Here is a 23,236-nt window from a genome sequence, read left to right on the forward strand (position 1 = left end):
GAAGTAATTCCTAAATGATATGGGTCTGGAGTTATATGAGCTTGAAATGGGGGCAGATGTACAAGATACAATACATACATACATTGGTTTATATCGCGCTTTAATAACAGCTGGAGATAAGTGTGGAGGACACTAATAAAGGCTAATCTAATCAGATTCATCTTTATTGGCAAGTATGTAGAACACACAAGGAATTTGTCTCCGGTAGAACTTACTGCACTAGTATCATCATAAAAAAATTGGTGACTGTTTCGAGAGTTAATGGCAACAGGGGAAGAAGCTGTTGAAATGTCTGCTGGGTTTGGGATTTTCCGCACTCATCTTGATTCTTGCAGTGGACACGTACTCTCTTTTTCATCAGAATCACAATCATCTTTATTGGCACACAAGGAATTTGTCTCCGTTAGAACACGCTGCAATAGTATCATAAATTGCAAAGAGTCACTATACTGTTAGATTTGGGTTACTGTTCCGATCAGAATCAGAATCATCTTTGTGGACAAGTCTGCGTAACACACAAGGAATTTGTCTCCGGTTGAACACGCTGCACTAGTATCATCATCAAAGAATTGCAAAGAGGCACTAGACAGTTCTATTTGGGTGACCGTTTAGAGAGTTAATGGCGACGGGGGAAGAAGCTGGTTAAAATGTCTCCTGGATTTGGATCGGTAGCACCTGCCTGAGTGGAGTCACTGGAAAAGGTGGTGGGCAGGGTGCGGTGGTTCCAGTCGGCTTTTTCCCGCCCTTGTTTTGATGCTTGCAGTGTGCACGTCCTTGAGAGCGGCTAGGGCGGTGCCAATGATTTTGGTCCACCGTCCTAACTGTCCGTTGAGGTCGTATTTTGTCCTTTTTTTGCGGCGGCCCCGAACCAAACCGCGATGGAAGAACACATGATTGATTGGATGACTGGTGTGTAGAAATGTGGTAGCATTTGGCCGTATGTCTTCAACTCTAAGGTGTTTTACAAGTGTGTCAGCTTACTGGTTTGTTATTCTACGATGTAGATATGAGATGATTAGTCGACCAGCTAATTCTAAATGACGATCAGGGACTCGTCAATGAGCAACACATTGGTTTGTTGCCCGAAAACTTAATAAGCACAACATTTCCAAGAGATAAATGGAGAACCCTGAGCCTCAAGTATTTTCACCTGAATCATTTTCCCCTTTCCCCTCTCCTTCTTTCTTTTCACCAGAGATTTACCAATGAGGACCACTTGGCTATCCACAAACACAAGCACGAGATGACACTGAAGTTTACACCCAGGACGGACTCTGTCATTATCGCAGGTACCAGAAAAGGCCGTTTTATAATCAATAACAATCATTCTCAATATTTTTTCTTCATGCCAACTCAAAACTGTTGTTACTTAATAAATTGCAATATCCCTGTTCACTTGCTGGGTAGCAATTCCCACTGAAGATTGCATTGGACTTGTCAAATTCAGATCAACATGTATCGTATCAATTTGAAACTGATAGAGAATAGACCGAATAGATGTTATCACGTTTAAAAGTTTCATTAGTCAAACACAGTCTTCTTGATTTGAATACCACGCCAATGGACGTCTCAAGAACCAACAACCATCAAACAACAGAATGTAGACATTTTAATTGGTTGTCCTTTCCATGAACTGATAGATTGGTAACCTGGCTAATTGGATTGGATTTGCCTTTATTAGTCTCACAGTTGAGAAATTTACATTTCACAGCAGCAAAGTGATGAAAGGAATGAAAGTAGAAAAACAAAATACATGAGCTGCTGGAAAGGCAGCCACTCTTGCGGCGCCGTCTTGAAGTCAAAAGAACAAAAAAAAAACCAAATAACAAGTAATTTGACAACACAAAGACAATATGACAAACAAAGACACAGAGAGTCATTCATTCTTCAGGACTTGCTGTACCCTCTTTGTGATGACATGAAGCGGTTCTAGATGAAAGAGGAGAGTATCAAAGCGTCTTTCCACCAGTGGATCAGGGACATCATGGTGGAACGTGCATGTCGACCTCAAGCTAAATGTTGAAAGCAAACACGCAGCTGTAGCGTCCATTGACGAAAAGAGATTGTCTCACCTCTCCTGTCCCACATAAATCTGCTTCAATTCCAAGTCGCAACAGTTCCCCATACGCATCGGCGCTCTGCGCTGACGCTCCTTTCTTCTTATGGCGAGCTCCTCAAGCCATGCATCCATCCAGCCGCAGACTGTCCAACAGCACCGACCTTTACGCTGAACAAAGCGGGGCTGTGAAGATGCTGCCCAATCTTCTATTCTTCTTTTCCTTTCGGCTTTTCCCTTCAGGGGTCGCCACAGCGAATCAATGTCCTCCATATATCCCGGTTTTGTGCATCCTCTTCTCTCACACCAGCTAGCTTCATGTCCTCTTTGACCACATCCATAAACCTCCTCTTCGCTCTTCCTCTCGGTTTCCTACCTGGCAGTTCAAGATTCAGCATCCTTCTCCCGATAGAGTCACACTCTCTCCTCTGGACATGTCCAAACCATCTCAGTCTGGCCTCACTGACTTTCTCTCCAAAGCCTCTAATATGAGTTGTCCCTCTAATGTACTCATTCCTGATCCTATCCAACCTGGTCAAAAAAGCACAATGGCCCCAGAGCTGTCCAGCGATGGCAGTCGAATGGCACCGACAATCCTCCCATTCCAAAACAGTTCGGGCATATTCATGCTGCCGAAAAGGCGCAACCGCTGAGCACAGTCTCCTCCGTGATGAATGTCGTGGTCAAAAATGCTGAAAAACAATCCGTATCCATTCCACACAACGCACAAAAACACAAAGCGACAAAAGAAAACACAAAACAAGACAAAAACAACAACAAAAAAAAACAAAAATCGAAACAAACAAACAAAAAAAAGCAAGGCTCATGAGAGCACTTGCTGACGGCCTACTCGGGCGCCATCTTGGACTTCATATGTATAATGAGCTCTTCCTCAGCCAGGAGTTTTACCAAGTCCTAAATTAGTTCAAGGTCAGATCTCCTACATGAGGATGACAGTTTAACAGGCTGTGTCTGTTCACCTCAGATTGACTCCAGATTTTCTGTGCTTCCATCTAAGCATGAAACTTTTAAATATGATCACTTCTATTCTGTCTATTCTCTATCAGGCGAACAGACACAGCCTGTTAAACGGTCATCCTTGGGTAAGAAATCTAGCCTTGGACGGGAAGGAGTTTTTGGTATACTCCTGCACAAGAAGATATCATTAGCCAGGTTACAAATCTATCAGTTTACGGAAACTCAACAATAAACTGGACTGGACAACAAACACGGATGCCCTAATCAAAAAGGGACAGAGTCGCCTCTTCCTACTCAGGAAACAGGTCTTTTGGAGTTCAGGGATCACTCCTAAAGACTTTCTATGACTCTGTGGTGGCATCAGCCATCCACTATGGCATTGTCTGCTGGTCAGGCAGCATCACCACCCGGGACAGAAAAAGACTGGAGCGCCTTGTCAAGCGGGCCAGTTTTGTCGTGGGCTGCTCGCTGGACTCTCTGGAGGAGGTGGGCAACAGACGGACGCTAGCTAAACTAAAAGCTATGATGGACAGCCCCTCCTACCCCCTCCTGCCCACCCTGACAGCACTGGGTACCTCCTTTAGCCAGAGACTATTACACCCGCGCTGCAAGAAGGAGAGGTACCGCCGCTCGTTCCTACCGACTGCTGTCAGGCTTCACAATTCTCAATGATCACATGTGAAAAAAAAGGAAAAAAATACTGGACACTTGTAAATATGGGTTGTTGCAATATATCAAAATGCATTTCTTTATTCTGCACTATGTACAGTTTTTTTCTCTTATGGAACGGTTTTGCACATTTACATTTGCACAGTATACAGTTGACATTTTTATTTTGTTATGCTTAGAATATCTTGTTTTCTATCCTTTCACCCCACCCCAACCCCATCCCTTTTCAATTGCTGCTGTGGACTGCAAATTTCCCCATTGTGGGACGAATAAAGGTATTCTGATTCTGATTCTGAAAGGCCACTCATTCAAATGACTACATTCTGTTGGTTTATGGATGTCGGTGCTTGTACCAGGGGACGACTATGAGGGGTGGAGCAAACATCTCCGACAGAAACTTACTGCATATCATTACAAAAAGCGTCTTGTATTGGCTACTACTCCTTTCATGGGATTTTTTTTTCAAAATATAATACAGCCTTTAACCAATTATGCAATTCATCCACAGATTCAATTTATCCACTTTTTCAAGTAAATTGCTCAGTGGTGCTTTGGGTGTTTATCTTTTTTTTTTTTTATTTCCAGATCAGACGCCCACTCCCACTCGCTTCTTAAAGAACTGTGAGGAAGTCGGTTTGTTCAATGATCTGGCCAACTCCTTCGAACAAGATGACGAGGACAACAAGCGAGCAAAGAACTCTGTAAGATTTTTGTATGTGTTCACACAAAATCACAGGAGAAAAAAACAACTCCTTTTGACTCCCAATTGTTGATTCCTGTCAATTGGGAAGCAATACCGTATTTTCCGGTGTATAAGGCGCAGCGGAGTATAAGGCGCACCCCCAATGAATGTTGGATTTTTTTCACTTTTTCCATATACTGTACAAGGTGCACCAGACTATAAGGTGCATCGTCAGCGAATGAAAAAAGTTTTCCAAATATAATATATAAATACATCAAACTATTCTTCTTTTCCTTTCGGCTTTTCCCTTCAGGGGTCGCCACAGCGAATCAATGTCCTCCATATATCCCGGTTTTGTGCATCCTCTTCTCTCACACCAGCTAGCTTCATGTCCTCTTTGACCACATCCATAAACCTCCTCTTCGCTCTTCCTCTCGGTTTCCTACCTGGCAGTTCAAGATTCAGCATCCTTCTCCCGATAGAGTCACACTCTCTCCTCTGGACATGTCCAAACCATCTCAGTCTGGCCTCACTGACTTTCTCTCCAAAGCCTCTAATATGAGTTGTCCCTCTAATGTACTCATTCCTGATCCTATCCAACCTGGTCAAAAAAGCACAATGGCCCCAGAGCTGTCCAGCGATGGCAGTCGAATGGCACCGACAATCCTCCCATTCCAAAACAGTTCGGGCATATTCATGCTGCCGAAAAGGCGCAACCGCTGAGCACAGTCTCCTCCGTGATGAATGTCGTGGTCAAAAATGCTGAAAAACAATCCGTATCCATTCCACACAACGCACAAAAACACAAAGCGACAAAAGAAAACACAAAACAAGACAAAAACAACAACAAAAAAAAACAAAAATCGAAACAAACAAACAAAAAAAAGCAAGGCTCATGAGAGCACTTGCTGACGGCCTACTCGGGCGCCATCTTGGACTTCATATGTATAATGAGCTCTTCCTCAGCCAGGAGTTTTACCAAGTCCTAAATTAGTTCAAGGTCAGATCTCCTACATGAGGATGACAGTTTAACAGGCTGTGTCTGTTCACCTCAGATTGACTCCAGATTTTCTGTGCTTCCATCTAAGCATGAAACTTTTAAATATGATCACTTCTATTCTGTCTATTCTCTATCAGGCGAACAGACACAGCCTGTTAAACGGTCATCCTTGGGTAAGAAATCTAGCCTTGGACGGGAAGGAGTTTTTGGTATACTCCTGCACAAGAAGATATCATTAGCCAGGTTACAAATCTATCAGTTTACGGAAACTCAACAATAAACTGGACTGGACAACAAACACGGATGCCCTAATCAAAAAGGGACAGAGTCGCCTCTTCCTACTCAGGAAACAGGTCTTTTGGAGTTCAGGGATCACTCCTAAAGACTTTCTATGACTCTGTGGTGGCATCAGCCATCCACTATGGCATTGTCTGCTGGTCAGGCAGCATCACCACCCGGGACAGAAAAAGACTGGAGCGCCTTGTCAAGCGGGCCAGTTTTGTCGTGGGCTGCTCGCTGGACTCTCTGGAGGAGGTGGGCAACAGACGGACGCTAGCTAAACTAAAAGCTATGATGGACAGCCCCTCCTACCCCCTCCTGCCCACCCTGACAGCACTGGGTACCTCCTTTAGCCAGAGACTATTACACCCGCGCTGCAAGAAGGAGAGGTACCGCCGCTCGTTCCTACCGACTGCTGTCAGGCTTCACAATTCTCAATGATCACATGTGAAAAAAAAAGAAAAAAAAACTGGACACTTGTAAATATGGGTTGTTGCAATATATCAAAATGCATTTCTTTATTCTGCACTATGTACAGTTTCTTTCTCTTATGGAACGGTTTTGCACATTTACATTTGCACAGTATACAGTTGACATTTTTATTTTGTTATGCTTAGAATATCTTGTTTTCTATCCTTTCACCCCACCCCAACCCCATCCCTTTTTAATTGCTGCTGTGGACTGCAAATTTCCCCATTGTGGGACGAATAAAGGTATTCTGATTCTGATTCTGAAAGGCCACTCATTCAAATGACTACGTTCTGTTGGTTTATGGATGTCGGTGCTTGTACCAGGGGACGACTATGAGGGGTGGAGCAAACATCTCCGACAGAAACTTACTGCATATCATTACAAAAAGCGTCTTGTATTGGCTACTACTCCTTTCATGGGATTTTTTTTTCAAAATATAATACAGCCTTTAACCAATTATGCAATTCATCCACAGATTCAATTTATCCACTTTTTCAAGTAAATTGCTCAGTGGTGCTTTGGGTGTTTATCTTTTTTTTTTTTAATTTCCAGATCAGACGCCCACTCCCACTCGCTTCTTAAAGAACTGTGAGGAAGTCGGTTTGTTCAATGATCTGGCCAACTCCTTCGAACAAGATGACGAGGACAACAAGCGAGCAAAGAACTCTGTAAGATTTTTGTATGTGTTCACACAAAATCACAGGAGAAAAAAACAACTCCTTTTGACTCCCAATTGTTGATTCCTGTCAATTGGGAAGCAATACCGTATTTTCCGGTGTATAAGGCGCAGCGGAGTATAAGGCGCACCCCCAATGAATGTTGGATTTTTTTCACTTTTTCCATATACTGTACAAGGTGCACCAGACTATAAGGTGCATCGTCAGCGAATGAAAAAAGTTTTCCAAATATAATATATAAATACATCAAAGTTTCCAAATACACGTAACATCCGAGTTACGACCGCGTTCCGTTCCGACAAAACGGTCGTAAGTTCAACGGTCGTGAAAAAAGAAGGTCTGGCAGTCGTGGTCGTAAGTACGGGTGGTCGTAACTCGTGCCGGTCGTAACCCGGATGTTACCTGTATAATGCACAACACATCACAGGAAAGGCTGAAGTTATGCACTACTTCTATTATGGAGCGGAAATTGAGTCAGTGGCTGCTGACAGTCATTGCGATAACTGTTGTGGCTCAATATTCAGAGTCAGATCAGAATCGGAATCTGAATCAGCAACCCTTTAATAGTCCCACAATGGAGAAATGTGGAAACTACAGAAGTAAAGTTGAAAGGAGGCGGTGAAAAGATAAAAACAAAATATTCTATGCATAATAGAAATGTCAGAAGACTAAAATACAGAATTGCGCAAAAATGTTTCATAAAGTGTTTCATTTCTATTTATGACTTCACATATAAAGCTGAAAGGAAAATGATACTTCACAAAAAAGGCGCACCGGCGTATAAGGCGCAGGGTCATCTTTGAAATAAAAATAATAATAATAATAATAACAATAATAATAATAATAATAATAATAATAATAATAATAATAATACATTTCATTTTTGAGCACCTTTCAAACTCTCAAGGTCACTTGACAGTCACAGGATAAGTAATAGATGACTATCGCGATAGCTAGCTAGCTATACAGCTAATATCTAGCTATCTAGCTAGCTATACAGGTAAGAGACAGCTAATCTTCTTCTTCTTTTGGCTTTTCCCTTCAGGGGTCGCCACAGCGAATCAGTGTCCTCCATCTAACCTGGTTTTGTGCATCCTCTTCTCTCACACCAGCTACCTTCATGTCCTCTTTGACAACATCGATAAACCTCCTCTTCGGTCTTTCTCTCGATCTCCTGCCTGGCAGGTCAAGATTCAGCATCCTTCCCCCGATATAGTCACTCTCTCTCCTCTGGACATGTCCAAACCATCTCAGTCTGGCCTCTGTGACTTTCTCTCCAAAGCCTCTAATATGAGTTGTCCCTCTAATGTACTCATTCCTGATCCTATCCAACCTGGTCACTCCCAAAGAAAACCTCAACATCTTCAGCTCTGCTACCTCCAGCTCTGCTTCCTGTCTTTAATTCAGTGGCACTGTCTCCAGTCCAAACATCATGGCTGGTCTCACCACAGTTTTATACACTTTTCCTTTCATCCTAGCTGAAACCCTTCTATCACACATCACACCTGACATTTTTCTTATGCCGTTCCAGCCTGCCTGGACACGTTTCTTCACCTCTTTTCCACAGCTAACAATAATAATAATACATTTCATTTATAAGCGCCTTTCAAACTGTCAACGTCACTTTACAGTCACCGGATAAGTAATAGATAGCTAATAGATACCTATCGAGATAGATAGCTATATCCAGGCTTTTGGGTGCACCTCATACACCGGAAAATACTGTTAACTGGTGAGCTTAGTCACACCAAAAGACCATGAACACAAGTCTGGCAGAACACAGAAACCAGTTGACAAATATTGTAAGGACTTCACCTATGAAAACCGAATTCGCTATTCAGTAAACTTAAGACCGCAGAGGCGCTTATAAGGGGAAAGAGCAAACCATTTTGAAGCCGAGAGAAGACGGAAGGTTGATCGGAGAGACTGCACAGACAATGGACAAAACCACTCCAATAGCTTCTAATGTACTATGTAACAAGTCCGTCAGTATTAATTGGACTGTCGTTGATGACAGTTGAAACAGAATCAATTCTAAAGTCGACTAAACCATTTATTCTAACAATTTACAGACAAATAGATCCACACTGATCACCCCAAACTCACTGCTGCCAAGCATAAGTGGCCATTGTCAGTCCTGTAAGCCCATAATAATAATAATACATTTCATTTATAAGTGAGCTGCCGACACTATTTCCAGCTGGCTCAGTTCGTCTGGGTTGTTGGCCACCAGCAACTGGCGTCGAGGCTCGACTTAAGCAGATGCCGCACACCTGACGCACAGCCAAAACTTCTTCTTTTCATTTTGGCTTTTCCCCTCAGGGGTCGCCACAGCGAATCAATCTATCCCGGTTTTGTGCATCCTCTTCTCTCACACCAGCTACCTTCATGTCCTCTTTGACCGCATCCATAAACCTCCTCTTCGGTCAGACCGAGATCTCCTACCTGGCAGTTCAAGGCTCAGCATCCTTCTCCCGATATAGTCACTCTCTCTCCTCTGGACACGTCCAAACCATCTCAGTCTGGCCTCTAACTTTCTCTCCAAATCCTCTAATATGAGTTGTCCATATAATATACTCATTCGTGATCCTATCCAACCTGGCCACTCCCAAAGAAAACCTCAACATTTTCAGCTCTGCTACCTCCAGCTCTGCTTCCTGTCTTTTCTTCAGTGGCACTGTCTCCAGTCCAAACATCATGGCTGGTCTCACCACTGTTTTATACACTTTTGCTTTCATCCTGGCTGAAACCCTTCTATCACACATCACACCTGACATTTTCTCCAGCCGCTCCAGCCTGCCTGGACACGCTTCTTCACCTCTTTTCCACACTCTCCATTGCTCTGGACAGTTGACCCCAAGTACTTAAAATCCTCCACCTTCTTTATCTCTTCTCCCTGTAGCATCACTCGTGCACTTGGATCCCTCTCATTCACACACATATATTCCGTCTTGCTGCGACTGATCTTCATTCCTCTCCTTTCCAGGGCATAGCTCCACATCTCTAGTTTCTCCGCCACCTGTTCCCTGTTCTTGCTACAGATCACAATGTCATCTGCAAACATCATGGTCCAAGGAGATTCTTGTCTAACATCGTCTGTCAGCCTGTACATCACCATAGCAAACAAGGAGGGACTCAGAGCTGACCCCTGGTGGAGTCTCACCTCTACCTTGAATTCCTCAGTCACACCGACAGCACACCTCACAACTGTCTTACAGTCATGATATATGTCTTGCACCGCTCTGACATACAGTAAAGTCTCATTATATCGATATTCTCGGGAGTCCGAAAAAATATCGATATAATCGGGACTATCGATATATCCGACCCTGCGCGCATGTAATTTTCTCCTTGCGTTCATAGAAATAGTATCGTAATAAGCGGTACTATGGATATAACTAATATCGATATAACGAGACTTTACTGTACTTTTCTGTTACTCCAGACTTCCTCATGCAATGCCACAGCTCTTCTCTGGGCAACCTGTCGTACGCTTGCTCCAGATCTACAAAGACACAATGCAATTCCTTCTGACCTTCTCTGTACTTCTGTATCAGCATTCTTAAAGCAAACACTGCATCTGGCGTACTCTTTTTTGACATGAAGCCATACCGCTGCTCACAAATGTTCACTTCTGCTCTTAGTAGAAGATGTGACTGTTTGTATGGCTCATCAACTTTATTCCTCGGAAGTTAGTACAACTCTGCACATCTCCTTTGTTCTTAAAAATGGGCACGAGTACACTTCGTCTCCATTCTTCAGGCATCTGTTCACCATCTAAGATCTTGTTGAATAACCCAGTCAGGAACACCACCGCCACCTCTCCAAGACACTTCCATACCTCAATTGGTAAATCATCCGGCCCGAGTGCCTTTCCCCCTTTCATCCTCTTCAGCGTCCTCCTCACTTCATCCTTGCTAATGTTTGCTACGTCTTGGTCCACAACAGTCACATCTTCTACTCTTTGTTCCTTCTCATTTTCCTCATTCATCAATTCTTCAAAGTACTCTTTCCATCTTGCCATCACACTACTGGCACCTGTTAATACATTGCCATTTTTATCCTTAATCACCCGAACCTGCTGCAGGTCCTTACCATCTTTGTCTCTCTGTCTCGCTAGCCTGTAAAGATCAGTCTCGCTTTCCTTGCTGTCCAGTCGAGCATACAAGTCATCATAGGCCTCTTGTTTGGCCTTTGCCACCTTTACTTTAACCGTGCGCTGCATCTCCTTGTACTGCTGTCTACTCTCGTCCGTCCTCTGTGTCCCACTTCTTCTTTGCTAACCTCTTTCTCTGTATACACTCCTGCACCTCCCCATTCAACCACCAAGTCTCCTTATCTACCTTTCTTCCACTCGATACACAAAGTACTTTCCGACCGCTTGCCCACCCAGTGCTTGTCTTACCTCCTTCCTATATGTCATGCAACACTCTTCCTTTTTCAACTTCCACCATTTTGTCTTCACTTCAGCCTTTGTTTTTTTTCATCTTCCTCACTGCCAGCGTCATCCTACACACCACCAACCTATGCTGTCTGGCTACACTCTCACCAACCACTACTTTGCAGTCACTGATTTCCTTTAGATGGCGCCGTTGACACAAAATGTAGTCTACCTGTGTACTTCTGCCTCCACTCTTTTTGGTCACCCTGCGTTCCTGTCTCTTCTGAAACAAAGTATTCACAATAGCCATTTCCATCCTCTTAGCAAAGTCAACCACCATCTGTCCTTCAGCGTTCCTCATCTGGAGTCCAAACCTGCCCATCACCGCCTCATCATCTTTGTTTACTGCGCCAACATGTCCATTGAAGTCTCCACCAAATACAACCCTCTCGCATCTCAGGATGTTCTGTATGACTTCATCAAAGTCCAACCAAAATTTCTCCTTCTCCGCCAGCTCACATCCTACTTGTGGGGCATACCCACAAACAACATTGAACATCACACCTTCAATTTCTAGCTTCAGACTCATCATTCTATATGATACTCTTTTTACTTCGAAGACATTCCTAACAAACTCCTCTTTTAAGATCACCCTAACTCCATTTCTCTTTCTGTCTTCACCATGATAGAACAACTTAAACCCTGACCCTAAGCTTCTAGCCTTGCTCCCTTTCCACCTGGTCTCCTGGACACACAGTATGTCTACCTTCTCTGCACCATGTCAACCAGCTCTCGACCTTTACCTGTCATTGTTCCTACATTCAAAGTTCCTACTCTTAGTTCTATACTCTTGGCGTTCCATTTCTCTCTTTTCCTCCGAGCACACCTCCCTCCTCTCCTTCTTCGACCAACAGTAGTCAATTTTCCGCTGGCACCCTCCTGAAGGTCGACATTACCAATGGCGGCCGTTGTTAACCCGGGCCTCGACCAATCCGGTATGGGATTCAGAGGTTTGATTCGCATATTTGATGCGCAGCGAAATACAGAAACAAAATAGAATAGGACAGAATTGTAAACCTGTCGGTCTTATTTCACTTGTGTCCATCTTGAAAGTGGCTTTGACAGTAAATCTGCAACCAAATCAGTTTTTTCTCCTCCTTCAGCCAGTGTGTGTTAGTAAAACTGCTATTAAATCAACGCAACAATATACAGGTAACATTCGAGTTATGACCGGCGCAAGTTACGACCACCTGTACTGACAACCACGACTGCCAGACCTTTTTTTTTATTTATTCTATGCCTGGCACCGCAACGCGCAAGATGCCTCCTACAATTTTGGTCAGCCAGCATGTCACACACTCGCACAGCAATCTACTGCGTGACTACTCTCAATACAGTAGTTATACAGTGCAGATACCGTCTCGGCAACATTTCCTGTCGTATTGTACACTGCTTTTTTCCTTTGGCGTCCGCCTGAGTCCAAGCGTGTGCAGGGTAAGTATAACATTTATAAATGACTTGTACAGTAAACAGTATTGTATACATTACCGGTACAGTTATACAATAATAAAAATCAATAATATGAAATATAAAATGATAAAAACGACACTGAAAGGTAAGTATAACATTTATAAATGAACTGTACACTATACAGTTTTGTATACATTACAGGTACAGTTATACAGTAATAAAAATCGATAATATTAAATATAAAATGATAAAAATGACACTAAAAGTTATCAAAGTTATAATTGTAAACAGTTTGGTATATATAGTATTCAATATAAAACATTGCTTAAAAACAGCAGATTGACATTGTATACTATCCTGTCATATAAATGTCACGTCGGCCATTTTGAATGGATTTCGACTTACGACCGTTTGACTTAGGACCGTTATGTTTGCACGGAACCCGGTCGTAACTCGGATGTTACCTGTATTTGAATATGCAGCTTTCTACCGATAGAATGTACTACTAGCTATTGCCAGTATGCGCTTACCACCTAGCGGCTAGTGATACAGTGAGACCTCAGCTTACGAACACCTTATCTTACGAACTTTTCATCTTACGAACGTCACATTTATGAACATTACCTTATAATAAGCACTATTTTCATAATACACACCCGCCACGGCTGGTCCATCAAGCACATGACCTTCGGATCTAGCGGAGTGATCTTCGGCGAAAGCACACGACCGAACAGCGCTCCAGCCGGCGCTACTTTTCACACCCCCTCTCATTGAATGCACACGTCGACCGCCTACTTGGAGCTTTTTGCTGATAATTTTACTATGATGGGACCGAAAAAAACCCCACCACAGGCTCATGTTCAGCCCAAGAAGACACAAAATGAAATCACCATCGCTGAGAAGAAGGAGATAATTGAAAAATATGAACGAGATGTGCGTTTGTGTGATTTAGTGGCCGAGCACGGCTATGCTAAGTCAACCATTGCTACCATTCTCCGGAACAGAAAAGCCATCAAAGGTGTGTCTGTTGCAAAATGTGTTTCCGTGCTCTCAAAGCGACGGTCTCGGGCAATCGAAGAAGTCGAAAAACTTCTGTTAATTTGGATTAACGAAAAGCAGCTATCCGGCGACAGCGTGAGAAAGCTATTTTATGCGAGAAAGCACGGCTAATTCATGCCGATATCGCCATGCGCCAACCTGGAAGTCCGCCGCTTATTGAGGATTTTAAAGCCAGTAACGGAGGGTTCGAGAACATCTGAGGAGGTGATGGCTGCAGCATCAAGTGAGCTCATAAAGGCAATGTTGGCAAAGTGGAATGATGTGCAGGCTTTTACCGAACAGTTCCATTCAGAAAAGACTGTGGCTATGACAATCAACATGATGAACAATAATGTGATGCCTCAGCTTCGTAAGACCTTGCAAGTCAGAAAGCAACAGGTGTCAATTAAGAGGTTTTTAATCAGCAAAAATGATGGAGTCTCCAAAGAAAAAAGAAGAGAAGCCGCACCAGAGGTTAAGTTACCAACAGTCCTTATAGAAGGTGAATCTCCTTCCATAAGCCATCAACGACCATCAAAAAGGTAAATAAAACTTTATTTCACAGCACAGATTTTTTCTTTAATTACAGTCCTCATGTAACGTGCGTCTCTTTCCAAATAGCAATTCCCTTTGACCTTCGACCTCCAACGCCAAGCCATCAATGACCATCACAAATGTAAATAAAGTGACTTTATGATACAATGCAGTGTATTTCTTTCATTACAATACAATAGAACATTTATTATACATAGAATAAGGTATGTTGTCTGTAGTTTTAAGGCTTATTTAGTTGAAAAGTATATCTTATGGAAACCTGGGAACGGATTATTCCCATTTTAATGGTTTCCTATGGGAATTTTTTTTTGAGATACACACTTCGCCTTACACACTCTGTCTGGGAACCAATTAAGTTTGTAAGTTGAGGTCTCACTGTACTAGGATTTGCTAGTGACTCGCCAAGCTTGACTAGCCAATCATAGTTTGCGAAAACTGTGACGTCTCCAATGCCTTCCTTCAGGGCTTGTGTTGCCAACTCTGACTCTGATTGGTTCAAGCTACAGTTTCAGCAACCGTTGGTTTTTGTGCTCCAGGGCTTTCTGAACTGATTGTGATGGCGTCCAGATAGATTTTTGACCCTGGTAACAATTGATGCCTGAAAACACACATCTGGAATCAGCGCAACAGTGGAAAAGTAATGAAAGCAAGCTGAAAGACAATTTGGAATTATTTCATAAGAATTAGGCCAGCAGAGAAGGCTTTGCAAGCCTTTACGGTTCCCCACTGGTGTCTGCCATTGTCTTTGTTGGAAATGTCCATTTGATGTCGCCAACATTCACTTTGACCCACCGGCAGTTGTAGGTTGGCTGTCGCTGAGCTACAAACGCAATGTTTCCCTCCGACTCTGCCTTCTTAGATCCCTGCTCCGTCTTCAGTGGCTTTGGACATGAGCCTGCAGACCCCATCGGACGTCAAGGTGAAGGAGGAGACGCCTGTGGAAGTCGACTCTTCGCCACCAGACAGTCCAGACTCCATCTCCGCAACGCCAGTGATCCGAACGGAGCCTTCGGTCAAGGTGAAGGTAAAGATGCAAGTTGTGCGATGTGTGCGAACAAAGAACATACACAAACGACACAACGACCGACCATCTTGTTCCAGGACATCCCGCCCAAGAGCTCAGCCCCGACGCCGACCATCGTGCGTCCAGGTTCCCTTCCGTTGCACTTGGGCTTTGACGCCCTTCAGCCCACCATGCCGTCGCCCACCTCGGTGATCACGCAGGCGCCGCCTTCGAATCGCACTTTGGGGTCAGTCTTTAGAACGTCTTCACTTGAAGAAAATGCAAAAGAAAACATTTTGAAGCAGGACCACATAACTGGATTAGGTTCACGGATAGTCGGGACTTTCCCAACCTCAGCGGTGAACCAAGCTTCAATGCAGCCCTGAGATTTTTACAAATGCTCCTGGGAAACGTTTCTGGTATATTAGCTGCTTAATTCAATACAATACAATACAATACAATACAATACAATACAATACAATACAATACATCCTAAATTATGTAATATCTAATATATAATAATAGTAATAATTTCACAACAGCTGCAGCTGTAACAAAGCGCTTCACCATTATTATTATTATTATTATACTACAGTGATACTTCGGCTTATGAACTTTATAGCTAACGAAGTTTTCGCCTTAGGAACGTTAAATTCGCGATAATATAATTTTGGCACACAAACTATTTTTCGGGAAACACGGAGCACCACAATGAGTCATGTATCGTTCGCGACCGAACCGGTTCTTTGAGCTGGATCTCTGAAGTGAGCAAGGAGCTAGAAATGGCAACCGGCTTTCTTTTGTCCTCTATTCCCCGCCCCCAGTCTTCGGTTAAAGCCGCACGTGATTGGTCAAGATCCGTGGTAGAGGAGGGAGGGGACACACGCAGCAGGATACATGCAGCAGTGAGCGGGGGGAGGGGTTAGAGAAACACAGGGCTGCACATGAAACAGGAAAGGCAGACAACAGAGCTTGATCACACTCAAGAAAAAAAACAAAAGTGGAAAGGTGAGAAAATGGATAGAAAACACTGTGAAATTTGGACTCGTTTCAACGTGATTAATAGTTCAAAGACAGAGTGTAGACTGCAAGGTTAAAATATCCCATCAATCAAGCTAAAAAAATAACAATCACAAGCCATCTGTACAATTTGGAGACAAAAAACAAGCAAGGGAACCAGCTACTAATGAAGTTTCGAGTGTGTCTGATTCTCTTCCCACCTTCAAGTCCCATCTCAAAACCCACCTATTTATAATTGCATTTTCTGTGTAGCTCTCTCTCTCTTGTTTCTATTTATAATTGTATTTCATGTATTGCATTCTATTTGTGATTGTATTTTATTTATTATAGTACCTATGCTTGTCTGTGACTGTACCTCGAGAGGTTTGAAAGGCGCTTAATATGTAATGTATTATTATTATTATTATTATCACAACGGTAAATAAAACGACTTTATTATATAGTACCGTTTATTTCTTTAATTACAATACCGTACCACATTTATTATAAGTAAAATAACGTCTATTGTGTGTAGTTTTAAGGGTTATTTAGTAGAAAATTATGTTTTATGGGGACCTGGGAACAGATTATTCTCATTTTAATTGTTTAATGGTTTCCAATGAGAAATTAATGTTTGGAATACACAATTTTCACCTTACACACACTTTCTGGGAACCATCGATGAAAAGGTTTCTTCAGCCGTCATCTGTACTTCTTTGAAGGTGTCGGACGTTTCGCTTCTTATTCAAGATGCTTCTTAAGCTAACTAAAGTCTTACTGGTAGTATCGGCCCTATATATATATATATATATATATATATATATATATATATATATATATATATATATATATATATATATATATATATATATATATATATATATATATATATATATATATATATATATCCCTACAGTCCAGACATGGCGGTGCCAGACACTGCTATGATAGGTCCCTGCTCTCAGGTTGGGGGGAGCAGAGGACTACTCCCTGCGGCTCCACTGATTGTTCCTATTGTCCTGCCTGAGACTGGCCTGATTGCTCCACTTGCCCCGGTATCACCTCATCAGCATTACTAATCCTATGTTGCCTAAGCAGGCTATTGTACGAACGATCCAAATTGAATCTCACACCACCATATCAGTTTATGAATGATTTAGCTGTTTTATAAAAATCACTTTTTTTACTCTCCTTTCAAACCATCTATGTTCTTTTGCTAAGATTTTAACCTCATTGTCGTCAAATGAGTGGTTGCTCGCTTTTAGGTGCATATGTACTGCCGACTGAGGCTCCCTAGTATTATCCCTGCGATGTTGATAGCCTTTTTTTGAGAATTTGTTTAGTCTCCCCAATGTACTGCTCTTTACAATTTTCATTCTTTCAATGTATTGAATAAACTACATTACTTTGTTTTTCATTTGGCAGCCTATCTTTTGGATGCACTAATTTTTCCCTTAAAGTGTTTGAAATAAGTAGAAATTTTGTGTTGCCAAAGGACTCTTTGTAGTTTTTCAGAAACTCCTGCAATGTAAGGTACTGCTACTCCTCTCCTTTTTGTATCTTCAGAATTTTTTGTTTCATTCTCTATTCTTTTTTTCTGACATTTGTTAAACGACCACTGAGGGTTCCCACAGTTTGTGAGTGGGATCCTGATATCTTTTCAGTCATTTTCTCTACCTTCGACGCTTGTTGGTATTAGTTTAGCCCTATGCTGGAAGGTTCTGATAACGCCTAGGTCAGTGGTCTATTGTGTGCATAGCCTTCCTAAAGATTTCTGTTTTTAGCGCGCTGTCCTCTTATAATTACTTTACAATCCAAAAAGGCTAGTCAGTTCTCGCGAGTAAATTGAATGTTGATGTCTACCGAGTTGAGGTGATCTGTGAAGGATTGAATTTCTTTTTTTTTAATTATGACGTAAGTAGCGTCCGCATATCTAAACCAGTGTCTAGGTTTTGTTCCCGGGAAGTATGTGCGGGCCAGTTTCTCCATCTCTTCCATGTACAGATTAGCCACTATGGGTGAAACTGGTGAGCCCATAGCACAACCACAAATTTGTTTGTAAAATGTCGCTCTAAATTGAAAATAAGTAGGAATAAGGCAGATTTCCAATAATTGGCTGATGTGGTCTGGTTTAAGTTTGGTTCTTTCATGCAGAGAAACGTCCGCCAGCAGTCTCGTCCTCACCACTGAGACTGCTGCTCGGGTTGGGACAGATGAAAATTGTAAAAATTGTACATTGGGGAGACTAGACTCCTCCTCCTCTTCTTTTCCTTTCGGCTTTTCCCTTCAGGGGTCGCCACAGCGAATCAATGTCCTCCATCTAACCCGGTTCTGTGCATCCTCTTCTCTCACACCATCTACCTTCATCTCCTCTTTGACAACATCCATAAACCTCTTCTTCGTCTCGGTCTCCTGCCTGGCAGTTCAAGGCTCAGCATCCTTCTCCCGATAGTCACTCTCTCTCCTCTGGACATGTCCAAACCATCTCAGTCTGGCCTCACTGACTTTCTCTCCAAAGCCTCTAATATGAGTTGTCCCTCTAATGTACTCATTCCTGATCCTATCCAACCTGGTCAAAAAAGCACAATGGCCCCAGAGCTGTCCAGCGATGGCAGTCGAGCAGGATTAGTAATGCTGAGGAGGTGATACCGGAGCAAGTGGGGCAATCAGGCCAGTCGCTAGTCCGGACAATAGGAACAATCAGTGGAGCCGCAGGTAGTGTGTGTGTGTGTGTGTGTGTGTGTGTGTGTGTGTGTGTGTGTGTGTGTGTGTGTGTGTGTGTGTGTGTGTGTGTGTGTGTGTGTGTGTGTGTGTGTGTGTGTATATATATATATATATAATGATACTACCAGTAAGACTTTAGTTCGCGGAAGAAGCAACTTGGCTAAGAAGCGAAACGTCCGTCACCTTCAAAGAAGTCCAGATGACAGCTGAAGAAAGCTTTTCATCGATGGACCACACAGATGTATTTCTGTCAACCAATTAAGTTCGTAAGCCAAGGTATCACTGTACTACTACTACTACTACTACTATTACTGCTATTACAACCACTACTACTACTAATAATAATAAAAATACATTTTATTTCAAAGTGCTTTTCATCATACTCAAAGACACTTTACAACAGTTACAAACAAATGTACACCTGATGATAAGTATAAATAATTGACATGAAAAAATGTTCGCCCTTGGTTCATTGATTCGACGGGTGTTGATGGAAGAGGATGGTTAAATCATCAGGGAGCTAGGTGTAGAACAGAAATTTGATTTAATCTTGGAGAGCGCGGAGGCATCGCGGTGTCGGCTTAAGGAGAGAGCATGGCGAGAGAGAGAGAGAGAACTAGAAGGGAGAGCATTTTATATGGCGCGCAGTGTGTGACGCGAAAGGATGTGACGTAATGTAAATGCATGTAAAGGAAGGCAGGATATGACGTATCAAGAAGTCCAAAATGTAAACAAAGATTAGCGAGCGATGTTTAGAGATGTTTGTATGGCGAATTACCCCAACATCTCCCCCATGACGAACATATTTCACATCGGTGGATGTGAACAGAAAGAAGAAAGAAAAAATAGAAAATCACAATGGAAATAATCTCAAATTAAAATCATGTCATTGCTACAACAGTCAAATCTTCATGGCATCCTGGATGGTGATCACCAGGACGTCGAGGAGGAACTAAATTGTTTGTAGCATTTGTCGCAAGCAGGCCCCAGGGTGTGGTACGGATGAGCAGGTGTCTGGGAGAGTGTGTGTGAACTGTTGACGCGGCTCCAGTGACGTGCATGGGAAATCTTCTTGACGACCGGTGTCCTCGCAAATCCAGGTGAAGCTTGTGGCTGCTAGCAGCTCCGCAACTGGTCCATCCCATGTTGGCGTGGCCCACGTCATCTTCTTCAGACCGCAGCTCCGAACAAAAGAAGACTTGTGCCAGGTCACATGTCGAAAGGATGGTTTCATTCTGCACATCACACTTTCTTGGCGTTTCTTTCCCTATCAAAATGTATCTCATCGTTTAGGCTCTGCAATGCATTCTCTCACAGAAATGGCAGACATTGTTATTGTTAGGTGTTAGTTGGTTAGTATATGTTAGTGGTTAGTGAGTCTGCATTTCTGGAGGGCACCACTTTCTTGTCGAATGGCGTTGCAGCCAACATCACTCACGACCAAAAGTGAGTGATGTTTTTTGGCAATGATGATCTGAGGTATCGTCACTCCCCCCTGTTGAGACATCTCATCTCATTTTCTGTACCGCTTATTCCTCATTAGGGTCGCGGGGGTTGCTGGAGCCTATCTCAGCTGTCTTCGGGCACGAGGCGGGGGACACCCTGAATTGGTTGCCAGCCAATCTCAGGGCACACAAAGACACACAACAGTCACTCTCACATTCACACCTAGGGACAATTTGGAGTGGTCAATCTGCCTGCCATGCATGTTTTTGGAGTGTGGGAGGAAACCGGAGGACCCGGAGAAAACCCACGCGGTTCCCGGGAGAACATGCAAACTCCACACAGGGAGGCCGGACCACGACGCGAACCAGCAACCTCTGCACTGTGAAGCCAGTGTGCTAAACACTCGACTATCGGGCCGCTTGCAATAATAAGTTTTTCATATGTTTGTACATGTACAAGCTGCCAATGGGGAACATGTTTGTGTGGAACACGATCCGTCTTTGACATTGCACAGATTATTTGCATAAAACCATTTGTCAATCATTGGTCCAAAATTTTGGAGGCCAAATTTTGGCATGTCACCACATTGCTTGGGTGGAGGACAGCCTTCCACAGTTCTTTAGCACAAGTTGACATGGTTAGCAACATTATGGCAATCTGCGTAGATGGTCATCATACTCGCCTTTTGTCATTCAGTTGGAGGGCACAAGTTGACAGTCAGTTTCGCTTCTGCATAGGACATCCATCGCACAACCCAGCTTCATCTGTGGTCACCCTGGCACGGATTCCGCAGGACTCCTCCCCTTCTGAAGGATCTCCTTCTCCCAATTCTGAAAGAAGCTGGTTAGCGTGGAAAACCCTATACAATATCTCTGATTCCGCCTGAATATCTGACTGACATCGCTGCCCACTCAACTCATTTGCCAATTTCATTCTTACCGGCGAGAAATTCCTTTAATGTCCACTGCAGTCAATTACTTTAACGTGCACTGCATCCAATTCATAATAATATTGTTAATTCGTAATCAAATTAATCTTGACAGGTTATCCTGCACTTTTAGTCATAACTATAAACTACTTTTGAACGGACAAATGTCATCACTGTACGTAAAGGCAGCCAGATAAATTAGCATTTGCAGATGTCTTAATAAACGTTGGATTTCCTCCATCGCATCTCCAACGTTGAACATTTTTCATTCGATCAAGCCTAATTGTAACAATTTGTTGCTTGCTAGATGGTTGGATGAGAAATATGTGTATTAAAAATTGTCATGCATTTCAATAAATGCCACACATTATGTTTTTGGAAATCAAAACTATTCTCAATAGTGGCTTTGTCATCGATCCCAAATCATCAGTTGAGTGTGCCAACTCTAGTTGTGTGGGTGCATCCCACCAGCCGTTGCGGCCTCTCCTTTGTTGGATCTCGTATGACAATTGAAGCAGAGATTAAATTTTGTTTCCAAAGACACCAAGAATCAAAATTCAGTTCGGATGATACTGTGTTTCAGCAGCATCTTCCTAGAAAATCACAGGATGGGTGGATGCAAATGGCTTGTGCATCCCACAGTTCATCAATTCGTCCTGCAAATGGAACAATTTCTCAACCACCATCCCAGCTGTTTGCGAATTGTTGCGTTCCACATCATCTTCACAAAAATCATAATGAAAAAAGTTTAGTCATCAAATTTTGCAACTCAATATTGTCTTCTTCAAATTAATTTCTCCGCTCAGAAACTAACAAAGGTGAGTCCGATCAAATTCAATTTGTTATCATTTTTATGAATCAAATCATCTGTTCTTTGATTTCAGGGGATGACAATTGTCAGGTCAAAACCAGTGTAATGATCACCTCACAATCATTATCTTAAATCAATAAACTTCTCCTTGTGAGAAGTCCAATTATACCAACTGGTGAATCTCTTTTAAGTAATTAATCACCAGCGAATTTAATTACATTTACTTTGCCAATTTCCATCGCATTCAAGATAAATGTTCCTGTCATTTAGCCTAATTCACTGACTATTTTATTTACTTTTTCCAATTGAACTGTCATTTACGAGAGGTCAACACCGTGGAATGTGGTGGGGCGTTTGGGTGTTAAACCCCTCTTTGAAGCCCTGTGCTGACAAAAACCCTTGATAAGAGGCATCGTAAATAACGCAAGTGGTCTAATCAAGCCATATACAGAACAAAGTTTAGCTCTGTCTAACAAAACTAATCCTATTATTTTATAAATTCACTCTTTGATTCTGTCATTTTATACAATTTCCATTTCATTCTGCATTCACCCAAATCAGGATTTCAAAATTACTTGTCCCGATCGCAGACAAAAACATTGGAATTCTGACTTCAAGGTGTTCAATTCTCTTACTGAAAACACTATCAGATCTAACAAAAATATTTTACTTTTGCCTTCAAATTCACACAAGTTCAGCCTCTGTTTATTCATTTGTTCGTAGGCTTATTTATTCGTTCACTCAGTCTAATTTGCCTGACTATTTAATTCAGTATTGGTTTCAAGTAGATGGTATTGGTCAAAAAGCTATGGGGAAAAAAAGAAACACTGTTATGTCATTCATGAGGACATCGAGCGGAGACGAAAGTCTCCTCGCGGCATGGTTGGACAGGTCTCCAGATAAGACAGGATAGCCGACTCCATGGCACCCGGTCGAGTCCTCTTGGAATTACAAGGCAGCCTCTCGTCCTGTGGAGAAGAGAGGCCTCGTGGCCGTATCACATTCAGCAGGAAGAATGTCTTTTTTACACAACACGTTTGTAAATGTCGCAACCCTTCATTAATTTTAT

At 42.6% G+C, this 23,236-nt stretch overlaps 1 protein-coding gene across 3 annotated transcripts in view; it reads left to right on the forward strand.

Moving 5' to 3' along the window:
* The window catches only part of atf7a (activating transcription factor 7a), a 74,316-nt gene that overhangs the window by 23,566 nt on the left and 27,514 nt on the right, over window positions 1–23,236 (forward strand). For 2 of the 3 annotated variants that reach the window (XM_089004796.1, XM_089004780.1), the window contains exons 3-5: window positions 4,289–4,404; window positions 15,116–15,280; window positions 15,358–15,506. In XM_089004796.1, coding sequence (XP_088860922.1) covers window positions 4,289–4,404; window positions 15,116–15,280; window positions 15,358–15,506 — 430 coding nt within the window. The remainder of the gene's footprint in view (window positions 1–4,288; window positions 4,405–15,115; window positions 15,281–15,357; window positions 15,507–23,236) is intronic. The other variant, XM_089004788.1, reaches the window with a different exon arrangement.

Source organism: Hippocampus bargibanti, linkage group LG01 (assembly GCF_051943395.1).
Source record: "Hippocampus bargibanti isolate YZ-2025 linkage group LG01, ASM5194339v1, whole genome shotgun sequence".
Classification (NCBI taxonomy): domain Eukaryota; kingdom Metazoa; phylum Chordata; class Actinopteri; order Syngnathiformes; family Syngnathidae; genus Hippocampus; species Hippocampus bargibanti.